Raw genomic sequence first — 15,608 nt, 5'->3', positions numbered from 1 at the left:
AGATAGGCTACAGAAGTAAACTGCGTTTTACACCTGCATTTGGAGCTGAAAGTAATTCATGTTAGCAGCCAATTTCAACTAGGGATATGTCACTCATCTGGAGTCCAGAGCAAGCAAAATCATATGGCCTAAGTGTGGCGGTTGCAGGATCGGATGGAAAGCATGTTTTGTCTGTACCGCACCATCACTTTGAAGGGAAATATCGTAATAAATTAGCCAGAATGTTACATCTTCATCCTATACTATTGAAGGCAGTACGATGTTAAAGCTGCTTATCTTTAGACATATCGCCAGTAGACACCCAAACTAGGCCTATCTGGAACAGGACCATTCTCAATCGCTAGGTAACCTATTGTTCTGGCAAAGATGCGTCCGTATTAGATTGCTAAACTGCATTGTATATGGGTGATCAACGTAGACCTACTTTGTTTTTGCTAGGCAAAACTGGAGGAACTTTAACAAGTTCTTTCTGGTCACAAATCTGGATATGAGCGCCAATTGATGACTGGTCGGGTCAACAACCAACTTTTTGGTACTGAAGTATAGATGAGAATTTAAGGACGATTTGCGTGCAGTGGGTTCATAACAACTACAAAAATATAGCATTTTGAGGGAAATTATACCACCACCCAAAAGGGCATTTGGAGACGAAGGGGCATGTTAAATATTGCCCCCATTGGTGTGAACTTTAGATGGAAAAATTAAATCTATCAACAAAAAAATGAAAGTTTTGTGGACATTTATTGTGTCCCTCGAAACTAACGGTTTCATTTGCCCTTTTTTATTAACAGCTTGGTCGGACAGTTCCTCTGATTTCAACACACTGCACACAGGCTTGTATATAATGTTCAGTTGCATACCACATGCTGTTCTATATTGTTATTTTCTACACATTCTTGGCTTCATGCTATTGTAGGCCTAGATTGCTTGGGTCCACTTTTGGAAATTATAGTTTTGCTCTGATGAAAAGGCTGTAAGGTTTTTTCCTACCATGGCAATATTTTCCCCAGGGATACCCTGCTATTTCTACTCAGCAGGTAATGTTTCCTCCCAGACTTACTGCGAGTTTCCATTTGAAGTCAGGACCTTTTATGACTTTGCTGCTCACGTCCAGGAGTTTTTATTCTTAATTGGCGCCAGAGGCTCTGTATTAAAATAGCGTTTTAAAGGAAGGAGGAGACAATATTATTGTTTCAATGGTTTTGTGATTCTATTGGACAGGCACTCACACGTCAGACTGATTGACATGGAGACCTGTATTTATCACACCTACCCTCACCGGTACAGGAAAGACAGCAGCCCATGCACAGGTCAGTACGGAGTTTCTTCTTTAGCACATATGATCTGATAATTTAAGTAATATTATTCACAATAATCAGTATATTTTCTAAACTGCAGGAAGAGGCATTTTACACAGAAATTGTATCTCCTATTATATATTTCCATGCTGTTAAATACCGAGGATAACCAAATATATGCTGATCGTTCACTGCTGTTTGAATGTATTTATTTGCGTTGTATCATCTGGTATTTGGCATGCATGGTTTAATTGCATTTGGGGATTGGCTATTCTTAGAACAGAGGAAAGTGTTTATGTGAAAATCAGATCTTGAACAGTTCCCAAGTTTAACTAAATATATAAAATGTCATAATGTTACTTTCCCACTCGGGAATTAAAACAATGTGATATTTAGATTTTTAGTTTGAAACTGTTACAGGTCACATGTCAATACATGCATCTCAGTATGTACATTTAATTAAATCATGTATGTCAATGCTCACTTAAAAACAAAACAATTGAGGCATGTACAATGTAAGTGATAAAATGCAGTGGCTGGTTTGCAGGTGGTCAAGATGATTTCTCCATTGTGGCTGGTGGGAGCAATATGCTGTCTAACGTTGCTACCAGGTGGGATAACGTTATTTTAGGCTACAGGAGTTTGGTCAAATTAAAGTTATTGAAATTGTTGTCCTAAGTAAATTGAAAATATTCCATGTGGAATTGGATGGTAACTGATAGAGTCTGTGGCATGTGTATCCTCTGCAGTTTGGCTGGAAGCAAAGTCTCTTCTGAATACTATCAAGCAGGAAGGTAACTGAATGTTAAGGGGGGGGTGACATTTAAAGTTTTTGATTTCGAACTTCTTGATAAAATTGTGTAGTACCAATGCTTTACTTTTGTTTGATACTGAAAGCAACATATCTATATGTGGTAGTTATAAATGGTAGTTGGCCTCATGTCTTTCTCCCTCTGTGGCTTTGCTCTCCCTCTCCACTGATCCACCGGTCCCCACAGAAATGAGCCCTGTTAGTGATGTGAGTATTGATTCGGACAAGGCTCATGGCTTCCTGACTCACTCACGACCAAAGCGCAATGTGGAACCCAGGTGGTACAGAGGCAACCCTGACTTCCAGGCTTACTACCGCTACTACAATAGCATTGGACACACAGAGGGGGTGAGAGAGGAAAGAAAAACAATCAATAACACTCACACAATGCATTAACTAATGAAGCACTAACTACTAACTAATGAGGCACTGGCAACTAACTAATGAAGCACTGGCAACTAACTAATGAAGCACTGGCAACTAACTAATGAAGCACTAACCACCACTAAGAATAAATGAGGCATTTGTTTTCTCAAATTATTCCATCTCTCTCTTTATGATTGAAATAAAGACAAGATACATATTTTTTTAATCTGTTTTATACCTCTCAGCTGTATGAGATTGACCGGATCAGGCTGCTGTACCAGCAGATGAGGCAGCTGGAGCATGTATACGGCCCCAACGCCTCACACTTCCAGAACAAACTGGGAGTACCCACCATCAAGAAGTGTGACCCGGCCATGGACAAAAAATGCAAAGCCCTACCCCTTCCCCCTCCTGCCCCAATAAAAAGCACATCTCAACCCCCTCCTGCTCCTGCCATCTCCCAGGCTGACGTCATGTACCTGTGCAATGCCAAGGACCCCCTCTGCAAGCCCCATATTGTCTACCTCCCCACCGGGGCATTGCCCGTACTGTGCGACCCCCGCTACCACCCCTCCTGCAACCTCCACAAGCTCCCTCCTCCACCACCACCCCCAATGCTTAAAAAATCTGCCCCACAACTACCACCAACCGCCCCAAAAAAGTCATCTCCCCCTCCGGCCCCCATCCACACCTACAAGGGCATGGAGTATGACTGCAATCCCTACTGGGACCCAGACTGCCTGATAGACCACCCACCCAGACCATTCCATGGCAAAGCTGGCCCACCCCCTCCTCCCGTTGAGGAGGAACCAGTTGAGGCCTCGCCACCCCCTGCAGCCAGCAACAAGAAAGTGGCCCATCCCTATCCCTACTATGGCTACCCCTATAACTATGGGCATGAACTCTATGATCCAGTCCGCTTCCAGTACCCCTCACCACCTTATGATTCCCCTGATGATAGTGGTAGTGACTAGCTCATCAAAGCTCTAAAGGCAGCTTTACTTACGCCTCAAGTGTTTTGGCAATAATGAAAGAAGAGTTGTTTTCCCCTGAAGATGTAGATTTAGAAGGACGAAGCAGCAGAGATCATAATTATAGGTATTTGAGCTATAAAGCATGTAACTTTTTTATCAATGTTATGGGCAGGAGAGCAAACCTAATTGTACAGCAATGACCTGCAGGAGAGTGATGCTATATTACAATGATTGGAAATATTACGATGATAAGACTGATTTATTACTGTCCAATGCGCCATTGTCTATTCAGCATCCAAAATCATTATTCAATTACACAATTTTCATAGCAAAAAAAATAAAGTAAATATTGACTCATGAAAAATAAACTGGCTTGTCTCTCTACTGAACTCCGTTTGCATGTATACCACATGCCAGTATTGCTTGTTCTGCTAGTTACTGTAGGTTTTGTGTAATTAAAAGGCAAAAATGAAGATACGTGGCAACAGTGAGAGCTTGAAAGAGAGGAGGATAAAATCCAATAGAGGAGGAAAGCTGACTCCTGTCTTTGCCACATGGCTGGTAAACTCGGGCTACTAAAGAAAAAGTGCAGGCTGGCGGTCATTATGTTGACATCTGCTGCCTTTTAATATCCAAATAAATGCTGACCTGAAACTGTCCTAACTCTGTTTCTTCCACCCCTTTCCTGTCTAATGCACCTCACACAGTACTCCCCCCCTCCTCCCCCCAAGGCCATGCACAGCAGGAACAGACTACATAAAAAAATATAAAAAAACTGTAAACACATTGTCACCTCCGGCCAATAATCCTAAAAACCATGCTGACTCCACAGACCTGAATTTATACACTTGTTTTAACCTGTGGGTCTCTGTATTGTGTTGTGTTTGTGTATCTACTTGAGTACAGGCTACCTTTAAGCCAAGAACGTGGGTTCGATTCCAGCTGGGGTCACCAACACGAAAATGTATGCATGTATTACTAAATTCTTAGTCCTGTTTATACCTGGTTCTAACATACGTCTTTTCCCTGATCTTATCCACATCCTGATTGTGCCCACATTTTTAAACAGGATTACTGTAGATTTAAATACGCATTATGATCTGATCTTCCTTACCATCTCCGGAGGTAGTCAGGGGGACCCATTATGTCTGGATATCTTAAAAGTTTAGACGGATCTGGACAGTGAAATTACTTACTTTTTTTCTACTGTGTTATTGACTTGCTTATTGTTTACTCCATGTGTAACTCTGTGTTGCTGTCTGTTCACACTGCTATGCTTTATCTTGGCCAGGTCACAGTTGTAAATGAGAACTTGTTCTCAACTAGCCTACCTGGTTAAATAAAGGTGAAATAAAAAATAGTTATCATCCTTATCCTACCCTCTAAATGCAACTGACTTATGGCATCAATGTGTCTTAAAATAAATACATTATTTTGAAAGAGTAAACTACATATACAAAAGTATAGGACACCCCTTCAAATTTGTGGATTCGGCTATTTCAGCCACACCCGTTGCTGGCAGGTGTATTAAACACAGCACACCGCCACGCAATCTCCATAGACAAACATTGGCAGTAGAATGGCCTTACTGAAGAGCTCGATGACTTTCAACGTGGCGGTATCATCATAGGATACCACCTATCCAACAAGTCAGTTCGTCAAATTTCTGCCCTGCTAGAGCTGCCCCGGTCAACTGTTATGACTGGTAATGTGAAGTGGAAAGTCTGGGAGCAACGGCTCAGCCGTGAAATGGTAGACCACACAAACACAGAACAGGACCACCAAGTGCTGAAGTGTGTGAAAATAATTTGTCCTCGGTTGCAACACTCACTACTGAGTTCCAAACGGTCTCTGGAAGCAACTTCAACACAACTGTTCATCGGGAGCTTTGTGAAATGAGTTTCCATGGCCGAGCAGCAGCACACAAGCCTAAGATCACCATGCACAATGCCAAGTGTCGGCTGGAGTGGTGTAAAGCTCGGCACCATTGGACTCCGGAGCAGTGGAAATGCGTTCTCTAGAGTGATGAATTACGCTTCACCATCAGGCAGTCCAACAAATTAGTCTAGGTTTGGCAGATGCAAGGAGAACGCTACCTGCACCAATGCATAGTGCCAACTGTAAAGTTTGGTGGGGGAGGAATAATAGTCCGGGGCTGTTTTTCATGGTTCGGGCTAGGCCCCTTAGTTCCAGTGACGGGAAACCTTAATGCATACGGTTTCCTGTTTCAGCATGAAAATGCCCCCGTGCGCAAAGCAAGGTCCATATAGAAATGGTTTGTTGAGATCAGTGTGGAAGAACTTTACTGCCCTGCACAGAACCCTGACCTCAACTCTATCAAACACAATTGGAACGCTGACTGCGGCATGCCTAATTGCTTAACATCAGTGCTCGACATCACTAATGCACTTGTGGCTGAATGGAAGCAAATCCCCTCAGCAATGTTCCAACATCTAGTGGAAAGCCCTCCCAGGAGAGTGGAGGCTGTTTTAGCAGCAAATGGGGGACCAACTCCATATTAATTCCCATGATACTGGAATGAGATGTTCAATGAGCAGGTGTCCACATACTTTTGGTCATGTAGTGGTTAGAGCATTGGACTAGTAACTGGAAGGTTGCAAGTTCAAACCCCCGAGCTGACAAGGTACAAATCTGTCGTTCTGCCCCTGAACGGGCAGTTAACCCACTGTTCCTTGGCAGTCATTGAAAATAAGAATTTGTTCTTAACTGACTTTCCTGGTTAAATAAAGTTTTTTTTAAATGTAGGGCCAGGATATCTGGTCACAATGCAGACACATTTTACTAATGCAATGGCTACAATGTGGGCACAATCATAATGTGAATTAGTTCAGGACAAAGGATGCATGTTAGCACCAAGTATAAACAAGGCTCTTGAGTAAAAGTGTCAAATACCAGTTATGTTACGAGTGTCTGTTCACTAGAGATAGACTGAAGCACTACTGTGTTATTATATACCAGGTGGTTTGAGCCCTGAATGCTGATTGGCTGAGAGCCATGGTACATCAGACAGTATACCATGGGCATGACAAAACATTATTTACATTGTTAACCAGTTTTAGAATAGCAATTAGGCATCTCAGGGGTTTGCGGTATATGGCCAATATACCACGCCCCTGGCTGTATCCAGACACTCCGCATTGTGCACAACTGCCATTAATTGGCAATATACCACACATCCTCTGGCCTAACTGCTTAATTCTATATTTGTTAATGAATATGAATGTTAGCTATAATTTAAATTGATAAATGGCCCTATTTGACTTTTTATTGGACAAACAAATGAAAATCCCAAGAAAAATCAGCAGATTATTTATTACTTACAGAAACATGGAACAACAAAACAAAGAAAAAGGGAAATTGTATTTTCTGTTCACATACATGAATTCATTAATGTGCATACTCACAAATGTTAACGTGCGAGTGAAAACGTGAGTGATTTTGTACACGGTTTCCTTCTTCCTGTTTGTGTGTGTGATTTTCTGGTATAGACAGGAGGCCTTTGCGACACTTCTAGCATTTGCTACCTTTGAAAACAAACTGGTTTGCTGAGAACAACATTAACTGGTATCTGAGTGTGTGTCACAAGTGTTACTTAACATAAAATACAGACAAACAAATGGAAAAGCAGTGCTTGTGACCTCTCCCTCTTTCTCTGTGTCACTCAAAAGAACAGTCCTCTCATCCTCCGGCCGATGCCCTGTCTATCATACAAGACGTTGAACTTGTTGATGAACTGGTTCATGCTGTTGCAGGTCTTAGTGATGGTACCTAGGTAAGCCATGAGGCCCACGTCATTGCATTGCTGAAAAAAGTGAGAAGGAGATTAATATGCTTTTACAGTACTGTGCCAATCCATCCTGTCTAAGCATTCTCAAAATCATTACCCTTGAGTGATTTAAAGAAGGAATTTTGTTAAGGTTTTATTAATTCAAAACAACGTACGTTAATTATCCTGATTATGACATCACCACGACTATAATCTAAAAACAATGGTGCGCACATGTTCACACCAAGAGCTGAGTTTTGCCAAGTGCCTAGGTGGGGATGACTTACATCATAAAAGTCAGTCTTGAATTTGATGGTGCTGAGAACAGGCAGTCTATGGCACAGGGCATTGGCTTCTCTGAGGATCTCGTGGTTAAATGGCACCTCTCCTGGTTCGTACCAAATCAGAAGGGGAGAGTTAAGAGAGCATGAGGGAAAAATACACACACAACACAACAGGTGAGATAAGATACAGTTGGGATATACCAAGGAGAAGAGACAGGTTTGAAAGACCATGTTTTTTTTTTAAAGCAAGGGCTGGAAATTATATCGATGTTAGTATCAGCATCTTCCTTCCAGACTCACTTGAACATGCATTATTTTGGTCTTTCATCCCTCATCACAACAGAGTAAGCAGTTCTCTCACCTGCTTCCACTGCTTTGACATATTCCAAGATGACTTTCACCCTGCTGTGGAGCATCTTAATTGCACTGTGTTGTGCTATGAGATGTTCGGCCACTGAACAGAAGAGACACACATAATGGTGTGAAGGTGTTTAAAAAATGCCTGTCAGACAGTGAGGGGTAAATAGGTCACCTTAACTACAGTTACCTGTTGAATTCTCCCCTGTGCCTGTGGCTGTCATGCGAGCCACGTGATCCACTCCGATTCGCTCCGCCTCTTCTGTGGCCAGAGTGTACCCCAGCTCAGCAAACAACATGGTCGCCTGGGATTGGTCAAGTCAGAAGGACAGACAAGCTTACAAATCAGCCACTTGTACTAATTACACTGGTGTGTTTCCACTAGCCAGTAATTGCCTTAAAAAAATAAAGAAAAAAAGATAAACTAAGCCTATAAATAAAATGGTTGCTGGCCAAATTGACTAGGAGGGGAAAAAAACAACGGTAGGCAGACTATCAGCGCCATCACCCACTTATGGGAGAGCAACAGCCTCTGCCATATGGACACATTGATACACCGTGATCATTGGTGGTTAAATGAGCTCATGGAACTCAGATGGCTAATAACTTCAACTAATTCAAAATACATTAAACAATTTGGGTTCATTCAATCTCATTGATCTCTCTACTAAACCGGCCTGCCCCCCTTTCTATCTGTCCTGACTTGAGCTATCGCTAGTGAAGTGCAACATTGTATCAAATCAATCAACTGTATGGAACTGAAGCTGTCTCTAGCGAACTTGCAACATTGTATTAACTAGCCTATTCAGGACCCTCAGTTTCCTGCACACTAGTGAGCTCAGGTCAGACAGCTGTTCTTGCGCAATGGACTTGGACTGTGTGAGGTGATGAAAATAAATGACTGAGAAGCTCAGCTTATTAGTAGTAGCTGTGGTGAGTTAAGACAATCAGAAATCAAAATGGGCACATTCCTACATTTGAGCCAGGTAGGCTACTTCAAAGCATCCCTCAACAAGACAGAAACCAGACCCATGTTCATTGCTTACATGGAGCACTTCAAATAAAAGACATTGACAAAATGTACAAAACTCCTAAATGAGGGTTATGAAATAAACCACAACTTCTTTCTCACAAGTTTATCAGGTTGTGAACTCTGGAAACAATGTTTCCACTCTGAGAATGAGAACATAAATGACTGTAGTAACAAAATGCATTAACAGAAATTAATGTAACCAAATGACAGGGATTAACGGTACATTTACTACTGGTGACATATCTAATGGGGAATGTATCAAAATAAACAAATCAAAGAGAAAACAATTCACACAATGGAACAACGAATGCACAATAATTGGCAGGAGATAGCTGAGTGCATTCTGGAAAGCAGAGCACAGGCCTTCTGGAGAGACACAGTTATAGGCCATCTTCAACACACCCCCTTCCCCTTGTCTCACCATTTAAAATTAAGACTAATTATCTTCACACATATTTTAGATACTTTTCACTGACAGCCGCCACTCAAATCAGCTAGACCTTTTGCCACGGCTGCCGTCTATAAAATACTTCCTCACATGCCATTTCTCTCCTGTTCTATTGGTTTTCATATCAACTTTCTTTCCTTGTCCAGAAGCAAAAGGCACAATCCTAGTCATATTAGCAACCCATTCTAGTTTTTGCATCATTAGATTCACCATCTTTCTAAGTTTCTAACGGAGATTATAATCTGTCATATACCGCTGGCATCAGGTGAGGTGTTTAGAATGGCGTTTTTTTTAAAACCGCAAATTGCATTTTGGCAAATGTTTGAAAATTACTTTTTATTGGCTGCTTCATTACAGGAGTTGCATATTTTGTTAAGATTAATTACCATAATCTAAATGTGAATTCTGTCATTCTGAGCACCATGGTCGGACGCCCTAATGGGTTACGCACCCAATGCATACGGGTCCGGGAAATTTCTCAAATGGGCGGTAAATTAAAATCTTCCCGGTTACGTTGTCCAGCGCCACATTTTCCTAACGGAAACCCTGGTGTGTGTGTGTGTGTGTGTGTGTGTGTGTGTGTAGGAGAGCTTGAGTTACCTCTCCACTGATGATGTCGATGACAGACTCATACACACTGACAGGGAGCTGGGGGAGATGGGACATGAGCTTCAATTAGCACAAGTAGAAAAGCCATCTCTACCGCATCATAGCAATATAACTGAACAACATAAAAGTAACTAAAAGTTTAATTTAAGAATAATATTTGACACTAACATATACAGTACCAGTCAAAAGTTTATACACACCTACTTATTCAAGGGTTATTTATTTATTTTTACTATTTTCTACATTGTAGAATAATAGTGAAGAAAACAAAACTATGAAATAACATATATGGAATCATTTAGTAACCAAAAATGTGTTAAACAATTCCAAATATATTTTTGATTGTTCAAAGTAGCCACCCTTTGCCTTGATGACAGCTTTACACACTCTTAGCATTCTCTCAACCTGCTTTACCTGGAATAATTAACAGTCTTGAAGGAGTTCCCACATATGCTGAGCACTTGTTGGCTGCTTTTCCTTCACTCTGCCTTCCAAATCATCCCAAACCATCTCAATTTGGTTGAGGTCGGGTAATTGTGGAGGACAGGTAATCTAATGCAGCACTCAATCACTCTCCTTGGTCAAATAGCCCTTGTGTTGGGTCATTGTTCTGTTGAAAAACAAATTATTGTCCCACTAAGCACATACCAGATGGCATGGCATATAGCTGCAGAATGCTGTGGCAGCCATGCTGGTTAAGTGTGCCTTGAATTCTAAATAAATCACAAGACAGTTTCACCAGCAAAGCAACCCCACAGCATCACACCTCCATGCTTGGAACCACACATGGAGAGATCATCCATTCACTTACTCTGCGTCTCACAATGATACGGCAGTTGGAACCAAAAACCTAAAATTTGGACTCATCAGACCAAAGGACAGATTTCCACTAGTCTAATATCCATTGTTTGTGTTTCTTGGCCCAAGCAAGTCTCTTCGTCTTATTGGTGTCTTTTAGTAGTGGTTTCATTGCAGCAATTCAACCATGAAGGCCTGATTCACAAGCTCCTCTGAACAGTTGATGTTGAGATGTGTCTGTTACTTGAACTCTGAAGCATTTATTAGGGATGCAATTTCTGTGTCTGGTAACTAATGAACTTATCCTCTGCAGCAGATGTAAATCTGGGTCTTCCTTTCCTGTGGAGGTCCTCATGAGAGCCAGTTTCATCATAGTGCTTGATGGTTATTGCGACTGCACTTGAAGAAACGTTCAAGGATCTTCAAATTTTCCGGGTTTAACTGACCTTCATGTCTATAAGTAATGATTGGCGGTCGTTTCTCTTTGCTTATTTGAGCGGTTCTTGCCATAATATGAACTTGGTCTTTCTTCTGTATACCACCCCTACCTCGTCACAACACAACTGATTGGCTCAAACGCATTAAGGATAGAAAATCCAAATTAACTTAACAAGTCACACCTGTTAATTGAAATGCATTCCAGGTGACTCCCAGATGAAGCTGATTGAGAGAATGCCACGAGTGTGCAAAACTGTCATCAAGGCAAAGGCTGGCTACTTTGAAGAATCTCAAATGTATTTAGATTTGTTTAACACTTTTTTGGTTACTACATGATTCCATATGTGTTAATTGATAGTTTTGAGGTCTTCACTATTATTATAAAATGTAGAAAATAGTAAAAAGATAGGAAAAACCCTGGAATGAGTAGGTATGTCCAAACTTTTGACTGGTACTGTACAGTGGAAGTCAGAAGTTTACATGCACTTAGGTTGGAGTCATTAAAACGTGTTTTTCAACCACTCCACACATTTCTTGTTAACAAACTATAGTTTTGGCAAGTCGGTTAGGACATCTACTTCGTGCATGACACAAGTAATTTTCTCAACAATTATTTCACTGTATCACAATTCCAGTGGGTCAGAAGTTTACATACACTATGTTGACTGTGCATTTAAACAGCTTGGAACATTCCCGAAAATGATGTCATGGCTTTAGAAGCTTCTGATAGGCTAATTGACATCATTTGAGTCAATTGGAGGTGTACGTGTGGATGTTTTTCAAAGCCTACCTTCAAACTCAGTGCCTTTTTGCTTGACATCATAGAAAAATCAAAAGAAATCAGCCAGGAACTCAGAAAAAGAAGTGTAGTGTTTCCAAATGGTAGGTACCACGTTCATCTGTACAAACAATAGTACGCAAGTATAAACACCATAGGACCTGTCATACCGCTCAGGAAGAAGACGCGTTCTGTCTCCTAGAGATGAACGTACTTTGGTGCAAAAAATGCAAATCAATCCCAGAACAACAGCAAAGGACCCTGTGAAGATGCTGGAGGAAACAGGTCAAAAGTATCTATATCCACAGTAAAACGAGTCCTATATTGACAAAACCTGAAAGGCCGCTCGACAAGGAAGAAGCCACTGCTCTAAAACCGCCATAAAAAAGCCAGACTACGGTTTGCAACTAAACATGGGGACGAAGATCTTACTTTTTAGAGAAATGTCCTCTGGTCTGATGAAACAAAAATAGAACTGTTTGGCCATAATGACCATCATTATGTTTGGAGGAAAAGGGGAGAGGCTTGCAAGCTGAAGAACACCATCCCAACCGTGAAGCATGGGGGTGGCAGCATTATGTGGTGGGGGTGCTTTGCTGCAGGAGGGACTGGTGCACTTCACAAAATAGATGACATCATGAGAATAGAAAATGATGTTGATATATTGAAGCAACATCACAAGACAGTCAGGAAGTTAAAGCTTGGTCACAGACGGGTCTTCCAAATGCACAATGACCCCAAGTATACTTCCAAAGTTGTGGCAAAATGGCTTAAGGACAACAAAGTCAAGGTATTGGAGTGGCCATCACAAAGCCCTGACCTCAATCCTATAGAAAATTTGTGGGCAGAACTGAAAAAGCGTGCACGAGCAATGAGGCCTACAAACCTGACTCTGTTACACTAGCTCTGTCAGGAGGAATGGGCCAAAATTCACCCAACTTATTGTGGGAAGCTTGTGGAAGACTACCCGAAACATTTGAGCCAAGTTAGAACAATTTAAAGACAATGCTACCAAATACTAATTGAGTGTATGTAAACTTCTGACCCACTGGGAATGTGATGAAAGAAATAAAAGCTGAAATAAATGATTCTCTGCTATTATTCTGACATTTCACATTCTTAAAATAAAGTGGTGATCCCAACTGACCTAAGACAGGGAATTTTTACTAGGGTTGAATGTCAGAAATTGTGAAAAAAAACTGAGTTTAAATGTATTTGGCTAACGTGTATGTAAACTTCTGACTTCAACTGTACATCGTCCATTCTATAAAAAAAATCTAAATGAGAAACTCACATCTGTGTGTTTGGTCATCGGGTTGAGCTTGAGGAAGAGAGGACTCTCAATTATCTCACACACCTGAAGTGAAAAGAGGAAAAGCCAATAAGGAAACAGCACACAGTTGGCCAAATAACCTCAAATGACTGACATTTACATCTTTCAAATCACAACAATTCACTGACCAATTACAGTAACAGTTACTTTTATCATGCCTCTTAATTTCTCTCCCATGGAAAATGCCCAACCACATGGAAAATAAATGTATTCTCTTTTGCTCCACCTACCTGCTTGTGAATGTGGATGTCTGATTGGTCACAAGGACCCCCTGTGGTATACCAGCCCAGGAATTCCATGTCCTTGAAGACCTGTTTGACTGAAAGAAAGCAGAGGTCAGATGCACTAGGAATTCCATGTCTTTGAAGACCTGTTTGACTGAATGAAAGCAGAGGTCAAGAAGTCAAGTAGGACCCCCCACTAATGTAATCTTATTCACTGTGACCTAAAAGGCAAAACTCATCCTAGACCAGCACCTATACAGAGGTTCAGTTCAATTTATAACACCAAGGGCTTCAAGTACAAACCTACTATGACATTTTTCCACTTCAGAGATGGTGGGAAACCATGACACGGCACATCAATCAATCACAACTTTTTATCTAGCACTTTCACCAATATCAGTAATCAATGGGGAGTGACGTCTGACATTTTCTTTGTATGGTAGGTTGGTGAAATTAGACTCACACTGCTCCTCCTTGGTGTAGTAGTACTCCTTGTCAATGTGTGCTCGGTCATCTACCAATTGATGAAGCAGCTCAAAGGAGTTCATCACCTCAATGTTTCTACCCTCCTGCTTCCCGATTAACGCGCCAATCACTTGGTGAGAAGGAAAGGATGCAATGCAATATTAGGCAGATGGTTGGAATTGATACATATGTAGGCTATAGCAAAGCCCATTGAAATTGTGTCATTAACTGTAACCTCTCCCCATGTATGATTCCCTTCACACTGTTGAGGTATTGGTTCTCTTGTAGAGTCTTAACTATTTTAATTGATGTCTTAAAGTTGAAATACTTTGAAAGAAGTTTAGACATTTACAGAGCAATTTACTGAAAAAAATATAAATATCTCTCATTCCCTTATTCCATGCCAAATGTAAGACTGTATACAACTATCGGTATTCTTGAAAACTGATCAGCTCACATACCCTGCATGGGCCGCCCCTCCTGGGAGCGGATGCGAATCCAGTGATCTGAGATGTTGAGGATGACCAGAGGATGCAAGGCAACAGAGACACTGCCGGTGACCCCAGAGACCATAACACTGGGGCTGGCTGTGGGACAGAGAGAGGGGGTGGGTTTCCTTTATTGTTAGTCATCTCTAAAGCCAAACGTAGCTAATATGGCCTTAACACGACCACCTGCCTCAGAGCAAACAAAGCATTTGTGTTCTTGTCTTTTATAATATATATTTTTTGACGATTGTTACAATATCTGTGTGCAGGTGAATTGGGTGGATTTGAGTAATCTAACTTTACAGGAAGAGTAACGTTACAGTGATGACTAGTTCAATTTAAAACTTGGCATTGATTCTATTCCTCAAAGCTTTGATTTTTCAACAATGCTATCCCAATCCACATTTTAAAAGATGCCATCATGAAACTTACTAACAGCTTAGAAAAATATAGGTAAGTACTCGCTAGGTATAGAGGACCTGTTACTGCGCTGTTATTAAAACTAGCTAAGAAGGCAAAATAGGAAACGTTTTAACATGTTAACTGTTACCTAGCCAGCAATCGACAAAACTAACGCTAGTGGTTTACATTGTTTAGTTTAGTTAGGTAATACGGACGGACCAATCAATATGTGACGGCGGTTGAATTAGTTCGCTAACTAGCAAACATTAACTGCACTTGTTTGGAAATTGCATGTACCATTAACGTTAATATACACACAAGTACTGGACAGTCACCTTATCTACATTAACTAACGTTAGGTAGCCTCGCTGTAGTAACGTTAGAGAACGTATAAGCGAAATAATGGCAAACTAAATGCGCTAATACCATCGACAAATTAGTATAGTTGAAACCTACACAATATGTATACAACCTTATCATAATCAGAAATCAATTGTGCTTTTAAAGGAAATTACCTGCCCCATCCACCTCCATTCCACCACCATTGCTCGTCGCCATCTTGTCCGACTTACAGCTGCGCAAGCCCAGTACGAGGCGTTTTTTCTCAAACGCCAACACGGAACCCAAATCGCGTGCGCTATCGTGCATACATTTATTTTGCCACCTACACCAAATGTGATCACGACACTCAGGTTAAAATATCAAAACAAACTCT

General features: G+C 41.1%; 2 protein-coding genes across 2 annotated transcripts; one reads left to right on the top strand and one right to left on the bottom strand.

The window, feature by feature from the left end:
* The first annotated feature begins 1,257 nt into the window (after nt 1-1,257).
* On the top strand, nt 1,258-4,268 carry LOC123994139 (leucine-rich repeat extensin-like protein 3). Its single transcript, XM_046296656.1, has 5 exons — nt 1,258-1,310; nt 1,846-1,909; nt 2,048-2,092; nt 2,297-2,457; nt 2,721-4,268. Exons 2-5 carry the CDS (start codon nt 1,855-1,857, stop codon nt 3,447-3,449), a joined length of 990 nt encoding a protein of 329 aa, XP_046152612.1. The 5' UTR covers nt 1,258-1,310; nt 1,846-1,854; the 3' UTR covers nt 3,450-4,268.
* Nucleotides 4,269-6,766: 2,498 nt separating this feature from the next.
* On the bottom strand, nt 6,767-15,567 carry cops6 (COP9 signalosome subunit 6). The gene is made up of 10 exons (XM_046295868.1): nt 15,409-15,567; nt 14,465-14,590; nt 14,002-14,133; nt 13,545-13,633; nt 13,276-13,338; nt 9,959-10,006; nt 8,068-8,182; nt 7,882-7,974; nt 7,524-7,624; nt 6,767-7,272 (listed from the first exon to the last, which is right to left on the bottom strand). The coding sequence occupies exons 1-10, from the start codon at nt 15,539-15,541 to the stop codon at nt 7,132-7,134; spliced, it is 1,041 nt and encodes a 346-aa protein (XP_046151824.1). The 5' UTR covers nt 15,542-15,567; the 3' UTR covers nt 6,767-7,131.
* Nucleotides 15,568-15,608: the final 41 nt, after the last annotated feature.

Source organism: Oncorhynchus gorbuscha, linkage group LG13, assembly GCF_021184085.1.
Source record: "Oncorhynchus gorbuscha isolate QuinsamMale2020 ecotype Even-year linkage group LG13, OgorEven_v1.0, whole genome shotgun sequence".
Lineage (NCBI taxonomy): Eukaryota > Metazoa > Chordata > Actinopteri > Salmoniformes > Salmonidae > Oncorhynchus > Oncorhynchus gorbuscha.
Note: the sequence above shows the minus strand (reverse complement) of the source record. Positions and strands in the feature narration are given on the sequence as shown.